Source organism: Lottia gigantea (assembly GCF_000327385.1).
Source record: "Lottia gigantea unplaced genomic scaffold LOTGIsca_62, whole genome shotgun sequence".
Taxonomy (NCBI): domain Eukaryota; kingdom Metazoa; phylum Mollusca; class Gastropoda; family Lottiidae; genus Lottia; species Lottia gigantea.
The window spans coordinates 437,377-455,954 of NW_008710115.1; the positions used below are offsets into that span (position 1 = coordinate 437,377).

The window sequence follows — 18,578 nt, forward strand, 5'->3', positions numbered from 1 at the left end:
CCATTGCAGTAAAACGTAGGCTATATGAAACGTTGCTATTTGAATTAAACATTCGCAATTCACAAAATTCAATATAACTCTATCAAAGAGATATTAGTATGATGTTTGTAGTAAATCATTTAGTATCAATGTAACTTTATATTAGAGATATATTATTACGATGTAAATCATTTAGTATCAATATAACTCTATCAAAAAGATGTATTATTATGAAGTTTGTAGTAAATCATTTAGTATCAATGTAACTTTATAATATAGATATATTATTACGATGTAAATCATTTAGTATCAATAATTATGTTTATAGTAAATCATTTAGTATCAATACTCATGATGTTTATAGTAAATCATTTTGTATCAATAATCATGATGTTTATAGTAAATCATTTAGTATCAATAATCATGATGTTTATAGTAAATCATTTAGTATCAATAATCATGATGTTTATAGTAAATCATTTAGTATCAATAATCATGATGTTTATAGTAAATCATTTATTATCAATACTCATGATGTTTATAGTAAATCATTTAGTATCAATAACCATGATGTTTATAGTAAATCATTTAGTATCAATAATCATGATGTTTATAGTAAATCATTTAGTATCAATAATCATGATGTTTATAGTAAATCATTAGTATCAATAATCATGATGTTTATAGTAAATCATTTATTATCAATACTCATGATGTTTATAGTAAATCATTTAGTATCAATAACCATGATGTTTATAGTCAGTCATTAAGTGTCAATATCACTTTATCATAAAGATTTATAAATATAATGTTTTTAGTAATTCATGTTTTTCTACGAAAAGAAAAAAAAGGAAAAGAAAAACATCCCAAGATTTGCATTATTTATTGATTTATTTACAGAATAAATTATAAGAATATAATATAAAACATAATGTAGAACTATGCCACAGTAACATCTAACATATAAACTTTATTTACAAGTATGCACAAATTTGTTTGAAATTCAAATTGTTTTGGCATGAGAAAATAAATTGGATATAAATTCACATTATATTTACAATGGTATTTAACAGTGTACATATAGAGTTAATAATACACATACAATGACAACTGACAGTCCATTACTTCATTTCTGTTTCAAGATTTGATCACATTTCATGGTTGTACTGATGTTAACAAATTATGTTGCTATTTTCAGCATTAAGTCTCCATGGACCAGGTTTTGTTTGTCTGATACACATTATAACTTTGTTTTCATGCTTTACCGATACATGTAATATTTATGGAATAGTACTAAAATTGAATATGTTTATAACTGAACACAAAATCACTTAATACATGTACATAGCACTGATAAATTTGAATCAATTGAAAAAATATTTTTCAGATATCAGTCATGGTTATTTATCTTTAAAACCAGATATATATCACTTTTATCCAGTTAATAATTCTTCATCACTTTCTTCAAAATCACTATCTTCAACTTCTGTACTAATAGCAGACTTTCTTCCTCTGATTATTGCTATTATCAAGCCTATTAAATAGACCTAAAAAAAAAAACATAACACACTCTTGTTATTTGAAATAATCTTATAACTTAATAATTCAGTTCACCATTCGATAGAATCCAATTTTTATACTCACAGAATTCCTGTCTCATAATATTGGTCAAAATGTTTCTTTTTTTATTCCCGAGAATAAATATTTAGATAATCAATTGAGTTATAATAATAGGTTCTTTTTATTTTACTAAATTTAAAAAACCTATTTATCAGTGAATAGACATCAATATCCATTCTACACTTCACTTTTAAGCTAAAATTTCAAAGAAATATTGCTTTTGATCATGTGCTGACATCATTAAAATGTTTTAACATGTATACCTACCCCCAAAAATGCCCATGTTCCAAAATAATAGGCTGCACCAAAGAAATTCATCTTGTAGAAGAAAGAAGTGAGTAAGGTTACCATTTGTGTTACTGTACAGTTGTCTTTAATGAGAATGACATACATAGAAAATTTAAGCTATGCATAATAATAGTTTTCATTGAATGATTATAAACTTTTTACATCGCATAAGCTTAGCCATGTTAAATATAATATTATATATTACATATACATTAAGTACATGCAGTTTGCAGTCATTTTGATGAGTTGGTGAAACGAGTATTCTCCTAGACAAATTGCGATTTCTAATTTCAAATTTCTGATGTATTACCTGATGATACTGCTGTGGTACATGCCTTGATTTCATTTGTACTATTCAACTAAAACATAAAGGTTTTATTTTCTTTATCTGACATTATAGTTTTATTATTTCAGAACTTCGATAATGAATAATTTTAATTAACTTTCAAATGTTTTACATAACATGAATTTACACAGCTTCAAAGAACAAGGGTACTAACTCATATGAAATATTTTCTGATATTTTCTATTTTTCATACAGTATATCTTTGGGTGATAATAAACAATTAACAAAGTTTGTCAAAATCTACTAGAGGATATGCGTCTTTGAGTGTTTACGAGCCATTCTGAAGGATGTAAAGATAGTATAAGACAATATTTCAGGTACGTGTATCAAAAAGAATTATCATAGAAATATGAAAATGTTACTTACTTTGTAATGTTGACTACCAAATGATGAATATTGTGGAGTAAGCTCATACAGTATTATATTGATAGCCAGTATAATAAACATTAATATCATACACAACATTAATAATCCTTGTGGTTTAGTTCTTCTTACCCTTATCTTATACATCTACAAAATATACAATTACATAAAATGAGAGTATACCTTTTTACTTTAGCCTAGGATAGATGTTCAAATTGACAAACTAGATCATTTTTCCAAATCAGCCCCACAAATCAAACCCAAAGGTACTATTCCTTTCAGTCAAATTAATATAGCCCAAAAGACCTTAAATTGTTTTCACCATAAAAGAACATTTCAGATTACTTCATTTTAAGATAAACGTTTCATCATTTTGAGAAATGATTCAGCCAAAGAATAAAACTTACTTTGACGCAGAAAAACCAAATACCAATATTTCTTATTCCGGACATGGAACAAAACACAAAGTATACCACAATACAGGACATGAGTATATAATCTAGAGGAAACACCTGTAATGTAATGGCTGATATTAAAGTTAAATAGGCAGTTTGTTAGATTACAGTCAAGGTCTGCTTTTTCTTTTAAAAAAATCTTATAATTATTAATTGTCAGAATTTCATTTATTACATGTAACAGATATTTATTGAATATTTTGTGTTGGCCAGAATTTAAGTTTGGAAAATATGAGGTAAAAACCATTTCCATGCACATTTCTGTGAAAGAGGTTTGATGTAAACTATATGCTAGATGGGTGGTAAGCAACTATGTATTTTGTTTAGCATATTTTTCACACAGCATATTTCTTACATCAGTGATTCAAAGTTCAAATATGTGTTTAATATCACATTTCAAATTACTCCTATAATATCCAAGAGGTGACACAAACCTTTTGACTGTAGACCAGAGCAATATCAATGGGATTTGGTAATGTTCTTTGTGGTAGAGCATAGCCAATAGAGTAGCCTTTACTATGTACAGCTTTATCAATGCTAAAATGAGAAGATTGTTAAGGAATATTGGTTGTACCTGGAAACTACTACATATTAATTGGAAATTGAGATTTTTCTATGTCTGAAATCATATCTAATTTTTGTTTAAAATTTTCCTTGTGGATTGCAGAATTGTTTTGGCATCTGGGAGTATAACACTGTCATCATATACCCTAATGATGATGTTTTTTCATAAGTTAGAGCGTGTTCATCACATTAAAGAAGTGAAAAGACTTCTTACTTGCTGAGTAATAGCGAAAAATAAATCAATACAGCCAACAGACCAAATAATATACCAAATATCATTTCAAACGGTCTTAAAACTTTCATACACTTATTGACACAGCTATTTTCTTTCTCTATTAAATGACGTAATCTTCTTTCCATCAAATGATCTGATTCTTGTAATTTTTCGACTCTTCGTTCATCTTTTTTTGACATTTTTTTGCGTCCTACATGCTGTAATATATATTTTATGTCAAATTTCAACAAGTGGTTGCCTAGCAAGATATGCCAAAATTTTGATGCATTTTTATGAAGTCAAAGGCAATAACTCCATTCAATGAAAAATCGTCAATTTCAAACTTGACTGAGATCTCATTGTAATATATGATCACACCAGATTTCATGAAAAAAAGATGAAAATTGTCAAATTCATTATAAATGATTTCATTTAAATCGGATAAAAACTGTAGTCTCTATTGTGTTCACAAACAAATTTTGACAGGTTTTTCCTAAGTCAAGTTCCAAAACTAAAAAAAAATTTGTCGAAAAATAGTGTCATTCGAACTTGACCAAGATCTCATTATGATAAATGATCACATAAAATTTCATTAAAATCGGATGAAAACTGTATTGTGTTCACAAGCCATGGACGGACGGACGGACCGAAGGACAGGGGCGATTTACTATCACTTGAACATAATAGAATAAAACAAACAGAATAAACATTAGCATGGTTCAAAATATCTTTCATGTAAATTTTATCACAAAAAAACACTGACTTATCTATATCACTTTGCAATGACAAAATTTGTTGAGTTCATTCAGATTGTAAGTCTACTTACTCTTTGCTTTATAGAATCAATTTGACCCTCAGTATCTGTGATTTGACTTTGTACCTCTAACCTCTCTTTTTTAACATTCAATCTACCCACTATCAAACCAATAGGTAATGATGACATACCATAAGCCTACAATATTAAATATTTATGTTAGTTGGTATATAGCTACTACAACCAGAGCATGTCATGCAAAAGTTTAAAATGTTGTTGATTCTATTTAAATCAAAATACTTTGCCATTCCACCAGGAGAACAACACAACATATTAAAAGTAAAAACCAGGCTCTAAAGATGGATATTGCGAGGAACCATTATTATTTAAAATTGCATGAGTCGGTCAGAATTTTCATAATTTAAACAAATTTTTAGGCCTTTAGAGAAATTGTGTCTTTCATATGGCTGGCACATAGCCCTTGTCTATTGGTTAGAACAGGAGAACATCACCACATAATATATTCAAAAATAAAACATACACAGACATTCTAACAAGGTAAAATATCGATAAACACATTTATCTGCTCTATCTTGAGCTTACATAAGTAAATTAGTGTAATAGGTATGAGCTTGCCCCTTATTTCCATTTGACATTTACTTTTCATATTTTTAAAAAGTGACAAACAAGGTACTTACAGTGTAGAGTATCAGTAGCAGCATACCAATTAAACTTAACACACTTATAGTAAATGATATAGCATCTTCTCCTCCTATATTGAAGAAATCATGTATATTGATCAAAGAGTTTATTTACAGAGATTAATTCAAAGAACTGTATTTGATTATTGCAAAGAGAAACTGTCTGGAAAACTCAAAAACACCAACAGCTTTAGTATGATTTAATTGCAGACAGACACATAATAATATATATGACATAATTAACAATATAAAAATATAGACATACTACCTTATAAAGCAATTGCTCTATGTTTGTGAAATACATTATTCTATATGATACAATGCTTACTAAGTATCAAGATAACTCAGTATAAATTACTTATATTCATACTTACCATTACTGCCCATTTCTTCAATCAATGCCTCAATTTGTTTCCATTCTGTATCATTTTTATTTGGTAATGTTTTTGTTGGTACAAATGCTCTGAAAATTTGAATTCACCAAATAGAGATACCAACAACATCAAGAAAAACAACAAAAATTGACATTGATAAGACTGCAATATTTCGAAACAAAGCAACCCCCCACAAAAATATGGACATACTTGACTATATATATATTGCATATATCTCTGGAAATACTTAGTTACAGCACTACATACAATTCAAAGAAATGTAACTTGTTTCTAAATAGTCTTTTCATCAAAACATTGAAAGAATAGAAAATAAACTTACCCAATACAGAATAAAACAGCAGCAAATATGATAAAAACACATAGATATTTGAGGGCAGTACAACATCTCTGAAATCAGACATCAAATTAATTATTACAAACGAAATAATTCTATGGTTGGTGGCAGAATATTCTTCATAAAAAGATAGTCTATACATGGCTATAATGCATTCCTGTTAAGATTTTAGTAGAAGAAAATAAAACAACTCACAGATTTACATGTTGAATCTTCATCTTTTTCTTCATAGAAGAAATACATGAACGGCAACAGAATGAAGATACAAAAGGAGACCAGGCCATACAGAGCTAGAAAAAGATTGGTATAAATATGTATTATTTCCCTTTAATGTCTTTCACAGTGTACTAATATTTTCATAGCTTCTCCAATTTCACCCGTCTTCATTAGCCCACAAGGTGCAGTAGAGTAGGACGTAAAACTCCATTCATTCCATTCATTCCATTCATTCCATTCTCCAATTTCAACCAAGCATAATGACTCTATAGCTATCAAGTCACTTACAATAAAATGACAAATCAGGTCAATATACAAATCTAGTTGTTTTGTTTTGAAACTTGATTTTAAAAGAAAAATAGTCATGGACAGGACATGCTATGAAATTCTTGTTTACATTCATATTTCATTTTCAGATTTTGAAAGCTAGTCTTTTCCAGCTTTTTCCCATGCCTTCGAAAATCAAACATGGATGCTCAAAGTAATTGTAAAATGTAATTGGTACAGTGGCATCTAAGCAGTAGTCATTTTCAGTTCTAATCAACACCCTTTAAAAAATAACTCACTAAGATAGGCATACAGGACGGAATGCTCTATTTCAGTTCTAACTGTAGAATCATTAGCCCAATCCTAAAATAAAAACAATACTATTCATAACATCAAAAGAATCTTCTTGAAAAACAAATTCTGTTATCATGTCGTCAGCCTACCCTCATTTATTTTGCCAGAAAGTCATTCTTATAGTTGATCAATCATGAAAAATGAAAATATTGTTTGATTTGAACGGCTTGTTCAAGTACAAAAATGTCCATGTTGTTACAAGCCAGCTTCATAAAATACAAAATCAGACTAACCTTAAACTCTCCATCTGAGTCTTTCATGTAAGATACCAGGAAAATATCAACTGGAATCAGAGCTGTGGTAAAAAGACCAACAGCTAAAGCAAATATTGCTGCTAACGTTGATGAGACCTCACTATCATATTTACTCATATAATATCTGACATAACCAATAGAAAATAACAATATCAGCTGAAATGTAACAATGTAATGTTTGATATATTTCAAATTACATACATAATAAATAAAAACAAGTAATATGTGTCAACAAAGGCAGAATAATTACATATCATTGCTTTGCTTCAGACCTCAATTGAAGTATACGTTTTTAATCTTTCTTTTGACTTTGTGTTAGTTCGGAGAAATAAGTCAAGGAATTTGCAATACATAGGCCATATATTAGAATACCAGTCAAGTCCTCGACACGACAACTCGTCGACAGAATTTTATCGGTCAAGTCGTCGACGGAATTCAACTCGTCGACAGAATTTCATAAGTCAACTCGTCGACAGAATTTTATAAATCGACTCGTTAACGTTTCGTTGGTGAAGAGAGTTCTTATTGAAGGGAGATAATTAAGCAGGGTTTATAATTCATTTATGTACATAATATATGCCCTGGTAAGGTTGATACCGCATGTTCGATGCTGCCATCCGCTACAATTATCGCATGACAGTGCCTCTTGACGAGGGCGGACTTCTTTCTCACATTTAATACAAGAGTTAGACATTTTCAGACATAAATGAAAGAATGATGACCAACAGTTGTAAGCCTTTTTATAATACGCGTTTTTGGAAGCCATATATTGGATTAATCGGTAATCTGATTGAATGATCGTTGCTCATTGTTAATTAATTGATTTGTCTTCACGTTTATATTCACTGCTAATCTCAATCAGGACTAACGCTAATCTCAATTAAAACTATTCACTTGGTTAATGAGATGATTACTCACTTTGGCAATCAATAAACTCCATATTTGTCAATTTCAATTCAATTCAATTTAATATTTGTTGTATGATCTGTTTTTATTGAAGCCATAGTAAAGAAAAACAAAACTGCATAAATATAATATATGATCTGTCGACGAGGCGTCTCGTAATTTGTTGACAAGTTGGTCAAATCTGTCGACGACTAGGTCATGTTTGTCGACGAGTTGACTGTCGACGAGTTGGCATGTCGACGACTTGACCGGACACCATATATCATTCTACGAAAGATATCTATGACACTTTTCAGAACCAAAATTTCAAAAATGATATCAACATTTTAATGCACTTGTCTGTCATCAGTTTTAGGGTGTCAATAACTTTTTGACATGCAAATATGATGTATGTCATGATGTGATCTGTAATAGGTGCTTAAGACTGTCAATGTCGAAGTTGTAGATTCTAGACGGATGTGATGACTTCAACAACACGTTTCTATATATAACATTTTAGTATTAGTATCGTAATATAACCTTAGTAGCCTATAGAATCAGGAAATGATTTTAAATTGTTGACTAAAGCTTATTAACTTGAAATTGACATCTGCCATCTAATAAAGTAAATATAGCTTTATCTAGATGACTAATACTCAACCCTTAAACTAAAGATCAGTTTCAATTTTTTCAAATCTCAATCTGACGGCTAAAGTGAAATATGAGTCATGAGATTGTGCAGCTACTCCTCTCAAACATCAATTTCATGATAGATAGGTATTAGGATTCCCCAAAGAAAAGTAAACCAATTGCAGCAAATAATTACCACTAATATGACTACAAATGGAATCCAACTGGCTGCCAAAACAAAACTTGGAATCGCCATTTTTAATGTTTTGATCACATGACACAACCGGAAGAAGAAAACAAACAAAATTAATGTGTCTAAAATCAAAATTTGGATTCAAAATGTCAAACTTAGAACCTTGACCCTACCATTTATTCGGAAGGGAATTCAGTGAAACTGTATCATTATGTACAGTTTTTTATTAATATAAATAGATTTGACTTTTTATTTGAATAATTTTAGTTGTTATCTTATTTTCAAAAGTAGCAAATCTGTAAATTCATTTTGGACGATTGAAATTGGCGGGTGATTTTACACATCAAAATAAAGAAAGTTTCAACATGGACATAGGCTCCCGACCCAGGCTGAAATCAAGGAATAAGATTAAATTTGAAGGGGCGGAACAGTATCCCCATGTCCTTCAGTTTTATTCTTGTCCACCTATAGAAACTATTTCGTTGCAGGAATTTGAAGAATTCGCAGTAGAGCGATTGAAAGGTTATTTACTTGGCCTATTTTATATATTTGTAAAAGTTATTTTAAGTACACAGTGACAGAATATCTACTCCACATTCTAGTCTATTACGTCAGTGTAGTGTTCAGTCAACTCGCAGACAAACCTGGATAACTCATAGTCAACCTTTGAACAAATATTACTCAAATAACATCGGATCTATTATTAGAAAGTCATGGTAATACAGATCGATGAGTTCTCCATTAAAAGCTTGTCAACGAGTTGGCTGGTATTCCTCTGACCAAAAAAAACCACTTGGACCAATATGAAAAAGGACTACTCCAACAGTCTTAATCCTAGTTGTGTTCGTATCAAGACTAGCCTACTGACTATTACTTTATCCAGTCTGATGATACAAAAATTAGATTCCGGTAATCTGACTTCATGCGGAAGAGTTAGCAATTGTCAGGGATGATATTTCAATCTACTTATTTTATCTTTTCAGTTTTAAAGGCATGTGAAAGTGCTGGTATTAAACATATAAGAGGTACTGAAGCTTACACTGAATTGATGATTAAAGAAATCAGAAAAACTAAATTCAAAGGTATTTTGAAGGTAAGGTTAATATGATTTCTGTATTGTTGAAAAGAAGACTGGTTGTTGTAAATTGCATTATAGGCTCTTCATGTATTTGTTGAGAGGAAAATTATATGAAATTACCTAGAATTGAAAATGTATTTAAGAAATTTTGATTTATTTTTCAGACGTCAGGAAAAGAAAATGTAACACAAGAAGATATATATTGTAGAAGAATAGATCATATTTCACACTTTATATTGCGTCTTGCATATTGTAGATCGTAAGTAAAACATTTGTAAATGGAATAACATTAAGCATAGTCTTGAAACTGACTACAGTCATCAAGTGTAATGCTAGTTATCTTAGTTATTTGCTTGTCAATGAGTTGTCACTCTGTTATTCACATTCAAGTAATATCAGATCTGAATGGAAGATTTTGGAAAATGATTATCAATTTAAAATGTTTTAATGTTTGTCTTTTATGTGACAAATAAGGAACTGCAATTTCTTTCTATCTTACAGAGAAGAATTAAGAAGATGGTTTTTACAGCAAGAACTTGATTTGTTTAGATTCCGTTTTCAAAATGAAAGCATACATGGTAGTGAAGAATTTTTGAAGCTGAATAATTTAGATTATTCACCTGTGAGTTATCTATATTTTGCAAGTAAATAAACCAGATAATTTTCAGGATTAGAAATTGCTGTAAAATTGCTTTTGCTTTTTGAGATATTTAGAGTCTTCTCTTTTTTATTTTGTAGATTCCAAGAGAAGAGAAAGAAAAAATAAGTGGAGAATTGGCCCATTCAATATGTTCTGGTCAAGTTTCCACATTAGATTTTTTTAAGGTAGAGTACACTTAATATGATAAAAATATTGATAAAATTTAACACCTATTATAGATAAAAAATAAAGCAACTTTCTGGAATGAGTAATCATGCTAACTCAGTCATTCATTGTACATGTGGGTACTGATATTTGGCAGATCAGCAATAATCTTACTTTGTAGTAAACTGTAATTATTATTACTATGTGTTTCTAAATGTATATCGTGGTTGACCGCTTGAAACCTTGTATATGCCATATTTGGTCATTTTGATTTTTTGGTACCATTCGAAAGCTCGTAAAAGCGCAGATCTTGTGATCAAAACTTTGTATTCTTAACTTGATTGTAAATAAGTCAAAAAGCACTTATTAAAATATAAACAGTCAGATTTAAAAGCTCGTAAAATATATTATTATGATAATGAAAAACCTTGTATACTATATTATTATACAAGTTTTTGGTTCAATAGGCCGGAGATCTCAAATTGTTATACAAGGAATATATTTTCAAAGAATGAAAACCATGTATAGCGGTAAAAAAAATAATAAAAAAGATTTTAACAAAATACGCGTACAAACATTTTTCAGTTTTTCACGAAAAGTAATTCCACATCATATATCGTTATACATGGTTTCAAGTGGTCACTATATGTAATGGAATTTTTCAGAAGTATTAAATTTTCTATTTGAAGGTTTATTTCACAGATGCATTGGATCTAGTTAAGTCAAGAAAAGTATTTTTAAAAGATGGATATGCCTATGTTGTCCGTGAAGATTTGATTTCCATATTATTATCTGTATATAGAGCTAAATTAAGTAGAGCCTTATCAGTATGTATTCTTTAAACTTTTTTTTTTAAGTATGTGTGCATAATTTTATTCAAGAACTGTAACAAAGATAGTGGACAACAGCCATATACGCCCACCATGGCGTGCGGATGGTAAATATTCAAGATTTTGGGGCAAGGGCAATAACTCTGCTTCTAACGGTCGAAAATTCGACCTTGATCTTCATTTTATGAATTTGTATACACATACCGAATTTCATTTGATTCTATCGAAAAATATAGTTTTTAGAGCGTTTACAAGCAAATGTTGACGGACGGACAGGGGTGCCGACAATATTCATAGAGAGATGTGGGCGTATAAAAACCACTCATGAAATTTAACATAAATGTGAATGGTATCAAAATTTCGTATTGGTTTATCCTTATTGTTATCTTTTCATATTTTAATAGCAAACAGCAAGAGCTTTACCCCATCTAGAAGAAGATGATAGATTATTACCTATGTTATGTGGATTGAGTAAGAGATATTTAGGACAAGATTATACTAATAAAAAACCAGCAGCAGGTCAAATAACAGCTGATATGATAGATACTGTAAGTCTGCATTCCAAAATTTTATACAAAATGTTAACCGATTTTTGACTTCGAAAGCAAATAGAAAGCTTTCCCAGGAAGCCATGGATTATGACAATGTACAATCCTGTGGGACATTATTATGGTCTTAGCATACAAGTTTACAGCATGATTATAAGTATACAAACATGGGCTCTCAACCTTAAGTAAAGCTGACCTGAATTGAAATAATCATAACTGATCAAATGGTTGACACCCATACGTCTTTCTTTCAATCTAGAATTATTTGAGTATACCGTAAAACCAAATCCATAATTTCTGCATGTTCCTTCTTTTGTTATTACAATGCACACAATATTGAACGAAGCTTCCAATTCCTTAAAATACAACTTATTAATCTTTCAGCTTTCTAAAAAATCATTTCCATTATGTATGCAACATTTACATCAAACTTTGAAACGTGAACATCATTTAAAACATGGTGGAAGAATGCAATATGGACTATTTCTAAAAGGTATTGGTGTATCATTAGAGGAAGCTATGAAATTCTGGAAAAGTGAATTTATGAAGTTGATAGATGGAGATAAGGTTGGTAGATGCAATATTTATTTATTCAAAAAGAATCTTTTGTATATTTTCCAGTAAAACTTTCATTTGCTATTTTGATATGGTACAACTCACACAGCATTTTATAATGGTGTACCACAAATAAGACTCTTTAGACACGACATCTATAGTAATACTGTTTAACTATCACAGGTGTGTGTGTTCACACTATGTCTGAACATATTATTTGTATGTGGTAACTGAACATTTAAGATGCTTCAGAACATATTTGATGTTGTGTCTAAACCCTGCTCTTTTTTGGGGTAACTGAACATATGATATGTTCAATTACCACAAATAGTAGTGTTCATATCAAATACCACAAATAGTACACCCAATTGGGCCTATAGTAATGAGTTTGACATCTTAGATTTCTTAGTATAAAGAGCCTAGAGAATATCTATTTTTATTTTGTCTTCTATTTTAGTTTGATAAACAATATTCATATAACATTCGCCATAATTATGGAAAAGAAGGTAAAAGGGCTGATTATACACCATACAGTTGTATGAAGATTATAATGTCTAATGCACCAGGCCCTGGGGATACTCATGGTAATATATTTTGTTAGTTAGTTTCCAGTTCAATGCTAATAGAACAATAGAAGCCAGGGGATTACAAAAGAAGTAACTTAGTCTTTTATTTGTGGTTAAATTTTGACAAGATTATGACATAACCATTTCAAATGCCATTTAAGCCAAATGATTTGTGGGATAGTAATATCATTATACATATAGGAACCATCAGCCAGCAAATCGGAATGATGCAAATGAGCACCATTTAAACAGTGAAAACATGTTATTATAATATAGGCTTTTAATAGATATCTTTTTAACCTTTTGAAAGTCAAAAGAAACAAAGTGATATTTTTAGTGCCACCTATGAATTATTTTAAACTATGTATTAGCCTATGGACTTGTGGCAGTTGTGGGATGAATATAATCACATTGAACTGTGTGGAATAGTCTATTAATGGAGAATAAGTATTAAATAGTTTGTTCTATAGCTTTCGGCATAGAATCATAAACTAAGATATCTTATGACATTTCAATTATAGATCCTCCTTTTCTTTTTATTGTTAATTAGTGGAAAGGCAGTTTAAAACAAAGATATAAAAAGATATTATTGAAAATAACATAAACTGATCAGTTAATTACCTGTTTTCTAACGTCAGTATCTACCTAGCTTAGTTATATATTGATCTTTATTATTGGCACATCTATTCTCATCGGCAATTAGTCAATATAGAAACAGTAATTAATTATCATTATATGTTTTATAAACCTCTTGTGACGTCATCCTGCTGTTCTGTTGGTATTTTAAATCTACAAAAAAAAAACCTTTTATGTCAGCTGATAATACTGTTTTATAATTTAAATAATTACATAAATCTATTGATTTGATTTGAAATTGTCTTTATAACCTTCAGGTTGCCCGTTCAGACATTTTGATCCTGAATTGTTGAAACAGAAATTAAAATCTAATGGTTTGGGTAAAGATGCTCTTGAAGAGGTCAGTATTGTTTAAAATCAATGTGTTTCTTCAAATAACTGGATTCTATTCTCATTGTCATATCTCTTGTTTTCAAAAGAGACAGCCCGTCTTCATTAGCCCACATGGTGCAGAAAAGTAGGACGTAAAACTCCATTCATTTCATTTCATTTCAAAAGAGACTGATGTCAAATTACCTGTAATAACTATTAACATATACAGCAATTAACAATTTTCAATGATAAATACTACAGTCCATTAACTAAAAAGGACCTTATTATCTAACTTCTCAATGTTGAATTAAAGTTTAGTCATTGTTCTATTAAAGGTTTAGAAATATTAAATTCAGGTTTGCATTTCTTTTCAAGGTAATAGCTACAACTAAAAAAGGTCATTATCAAGTAGCTTGTTCTAAATATTTTGAATATATTCATGGTGGAATAGCCCTAGATTCCGATATACAGACTTTTCAACATCCCAATCAGTATTTTGAGGAAAGTCAAAAAAGAGTCAGTGGAGAAAAGGGTAAGAAACTCTTCCGATCTAATAATACTCTTCATTGTTGTAATATTTCCCTAGTATGATAGTACATAAGAAAGTAGTCTTCCCTCTAAAATTTGACTCATGGGATAAAGCTCAATATCAGCTATACTGATATTGTATTATAATTGTTAATAACCTCTTTTAATGCTAAACTTCTGCAATTTTCTTTTGATGAATATTTGTTAAAAAGAACTACAAATAGTGGAAATTGACTGTAAGTTATTTGTATTTATGCTTGAGTTATGGATCAATGTGATCAAAGGATTTTAATTTTGTGAGTTCCTAATTGTAGTAAAGAAAATCAAAATTGAATTGTAAATGTTAAACTTTGGGAAAACCTGGGTCTTGTTTCTGAAAATATATATAACTTTTAAATTTTGAGTTACCCATTGACATAATTGTATAGACAAGTTTTTCCTGAACTAATAAAAATATATTGTCATCTAGGTGCTGTTACGCCAAAAACACCCAAAGTTGTACGGAGAGTTTCAGCTTCACAGCAGCAAAATACATCATCAGATAATAGTAAAAGTGTTGAACCGTCCCAGTTATCTAATATATATGAAATGCAAGATGATTTTATGATGACAAAAGAAGAACTTGAAATGTTGGATAAAGAAGCTGCTAAATAGGCATGTCATAAGCTCAAAGCTAGGAAATTGGACATTTACTTTGCTAGCAGTCTATGACTGAAAATCATGGTGCTATAAATAAATATTATTGTACATACATGTAGGCTGATGTAATATGCATAGAAATTGGTCATATTATGAAATATGTAACTTATACAAAAGAAAAATTGAATTAAACAGTACTATTATCTAAAAATTATTTTCTTCTGTTCTATATATGATGGGCTTTAAAAATTAAATTGATTGAACTTGTACTAGACCTAAGATCTTCAGTGTAATAATTCTGAAAATGATCACAGCTCAAGGCTATACAAAATGTAAAAATAGACAAGACAGTGAGCTAAAAAAAAAAAAAAGTGTCTGATTTTTTGACTTCCTGATATGGTATGAATATGAAATGAATACATAAAGTATATAAAGGATCTAATAACACTTTCTTTATATTAAAGTGATAGGTACGGAATTTGGGAAGGTTGATTTTAGCTTCAAAAGTACTAGAAATGTACAAAAATCACATTAATACTTCATTCTTAAAAAATTTACCCACTATTTCTATATGTCTTCTATATACCAGAGTTTCTTAAAATGACGACTCGTCATTTTAACATTCAAATGCAGATAATTCTGGACATACATGGATTTGAAGGCTCAAATTTCGACGATGAGCTGTGAACACTATTACTAACTGGTTTAGCTAAAAAAAAATTCCCGTTTCTGAGACTTAAGTAAGACGGATAAAAATTATGGCGCATCTGTCCCTTTATAGTTGTCAAGTATTATATAAGAAGTGCTAAATCTACTTAAGTTGTTGTTGCAAATCTCTAAAGTTTATAAATAACCATGTGATGTCATCACTTATTGAGGTGATGCTAACCGTGGAAGTGGAATTCCAAAAATTGTCTTCATTTCTGTCATGTTACGTCAAACTCAAGCCAATAACATAGAATGGGGCTTGGTATCAACTATCGAAATAAATGTTACAGTGAAATGTATATTTTCTATGGCGTAGTACACCAGTAGGTTGATGACAATAATGACATTTAATAGTCACCTGAGGTTCTGAAGAACTAGACGTACAATACAGCTATTGGCAGTCTTGATCAAGGTTAACAACTCATGCTTTCTCCAGTACAATTAGAACATGGCACTTGAGTATTTGATCACACACTTTCACTTCATTAATTACATTATTCCTACAATCATGGTCTTCATGACCCCTGACCATTTTTTGAACTTAAAAGTTCAACAAATACTTTTCATGCAAATGAGGAAGAAGTTTGATTGATCCTGTTGTACAACTCTACTTGACGAAACTTATATTTTACTGCACAATGCACATTTCAGATATCGATCGTTTTGGTATTTTTTTTAATGTGCGGGATAAACATACATTTTGATTTTAAGGTCAAGGTGGAGATATTATATAATTATAATCATTCATATACAATATTTATGGATAAAATATGAGCTACTCTGAGAACATTTTCCAAGATGGCGGACAATTTCTAGTTTTTAGCAGCTAGAAATATATCGAATGAATATAAAGTGGCAAAACTTGGTTTATGATCTATATGTATACCATTTAAAACATAAATACACATTATTTAATTAATGGCGTCTCAAAATGGCTTATATAGAAGCAAAATATCCATGACTTACATTAATACATTTTTTCAAAAATTATTTAACACATCCAAATGATTCGTAACATGGAAGAACTAGTATTCAGAAGAGTCTAAAAGAGTTGCATTGTTCCCCAGCAACAGCTAGGGTTAGGGTGGAAAAAATGTGATCTGTCATATTTTCTCAAGGCGTGTGTTCAATAGTGATGTGAAATTTTGATGAACCACAAAATCTATATGGAAAAGATCTTGTGTGATATATTTGATTTAATCTGACACTACATTAAACGAGAATAACAAGTTTATTGCAGATTTTTATTGTTACATATTCCTTTCAGATACATTGGTCTCAAAATACATTTTTGTGTGGTAAATAAAATTGTGTCACTTGCACTTGGTAATGAATTGATTACTATACCAATTACAAATGACCTAAGGTTAGAACTATCTTACTTTATGTAAATAATTACTGACATAATTCTCGTGATCTTATTCATGCCAAATTTTGATTTTTTGATGTCATGTGCTAGTGATATTTAAAATGAATTTCTGACCAAAGGCCATACAAATGTCAAAAGTGAGAAGACACTATACAGAATCAATTGGATTGCTGTATATTAGCCCGAAGATACGTAGATGAAGAGGATTGTTCTAAACAAATCGGTCAAATGACTTCAGGCTTGATTCACCAACTGGGGAGAGTTCTATTCAGAACTTCGATGGCCTTGAACTAAATTGTGAAGTTTGAATGAGGACGATGATCAACTTCCTTTACTTTTGATCTTCTGGATTTAAATTGATTCCAAAACTGTGGTGCAGAAAAGTAGGACGTAAAACTCCATTTATTTCATTTAAATTTCCAAAAATGTGTTGTGAACTTCATCATGTTTTCAGTCCAAAGCCGATAGAAATGCCACTGATGGTGCTATATGTCAGAGATTGTTAATGTTAACCAGCAAGATTAAAAAAAATTGATCCTTATTGTTCAACAGTTAAAACATAATTGCTCAATACAATAATAGTTTTTTGGATCCCCTATTCAACTAAATTATATTGAGCAGAAAAAGAAACGTCGCATTTTTCGATTATATGGACATAATCGGACATGATCTAAATTGTTGATATCATTTGTAAATATGACTTTAAGACTTGTGTCCTTGGGAACTGTGAGATGCCTGTGGGAGCAAGTTGCCTGGTGAGACATAGGAAAATCGAAATGCATGTGCAACGATTCTGTATAAAAAAAACCATGCACCTATTAAATTCAGTTAGGTTTTTAACGACAGCGATCATGACACGTCTAATCTTCCAACAACATGAACAAGCCACCGGAAATTAAACCCCGGACAATGTATCCAAGTCATTGCCAATGATTTTTAACTCTAGCGTAAGAGCCATTGGAAGACAGCACGCAGTGATCGTCCCCGAGTCACAACATGGAGAAAAGATCGTCCCACCACCACCTTGCGACAATATCTACATGACAGATTCACTAAAGGGGCCCAGACAGTTCGTCAGACTATTATCAGCAATCCACCAGAGCCGAAATTTGAAATCAGCTCAGAACCTGTCTGGTTGTCGTCTAAACAAAGGTTCAATGCTCACTCCTCATTATAGTCATCAACGTCTAGA

General features: G+C 30.4%; 2 protein-coding genes across 2 annotated transcripts; one reads left to right on the forward strand and one right to left on the reverse strand.

Annotated features, from left to right (window-relative positions):
* Positions 1 to 847: 847 nt before the first annotated feature.
* Positions 848 to 8,875, reverse strand: LOTGIDRAFT_235253 (hypothetical protein; the record flags this gene model as incomplete). Its single annotated transcript, XM_009064361.1, has 15 exons — positions 848 to 1,526; positions 1,867 to 1,970; positions 2,198 to 2,246; positions 2,600 to 2,743; positions 3,004 to 3,108; positions 3,486 to 3,588; positions 3,830 to 4,047; positions 4,656 to 4,781; positions 5,282 to 5,355; positions 5,659 to 5,747; positions 5,999 to 6,066; positions 6,209 to 6,303; positions 6,796 to 6,859; positions 7,084 to 7,260; positions 8,816 to 8,875. 15 exons carry the CDS (start codon positions 8,873 to 8,875, stop codon positions 1,413 to 1,415), a joined length of 1,590 nt encoding a protein of 529 aa, XP_009062609.1. The 3' UTR covers positions 848 to 1,412.
* Positions 8,876 to 9,177: 302 nt separating this feature from the next.
* LOTGIDRAFT_128625 (hypothetical protein) lies at positions 9,178 to 14,733 on the forward strand (the record flags this gene model as incomplete). The annotated part of the gene is made up of 11 exons (XM_009064362.1): positions 9,178 to 9,334; positions 9,796 to 9,894; positions 10,062 to 10,149; positions 10,392 to 10,512; positions 10,629 to 10,715; positions 11,385 to 11,522; positions 11,930 to 12,073; positions 12,458 to 12,640; positions 13,086 to 13,212; positions 14,088 to 14,170; positions 14,518 to 14,733. The coding sequence occupies 11 exons, from the start codon at positions 9,178 to 9,180 to the stop codon at positions 14,731 to 14,733; spliced, it is 1,443 nt and encodes a 480-aa protein (XP_009062610.1).
* Between the last annotated feature and the right edge of the window lie 3,845 nt (positions 14,734 to 18,578).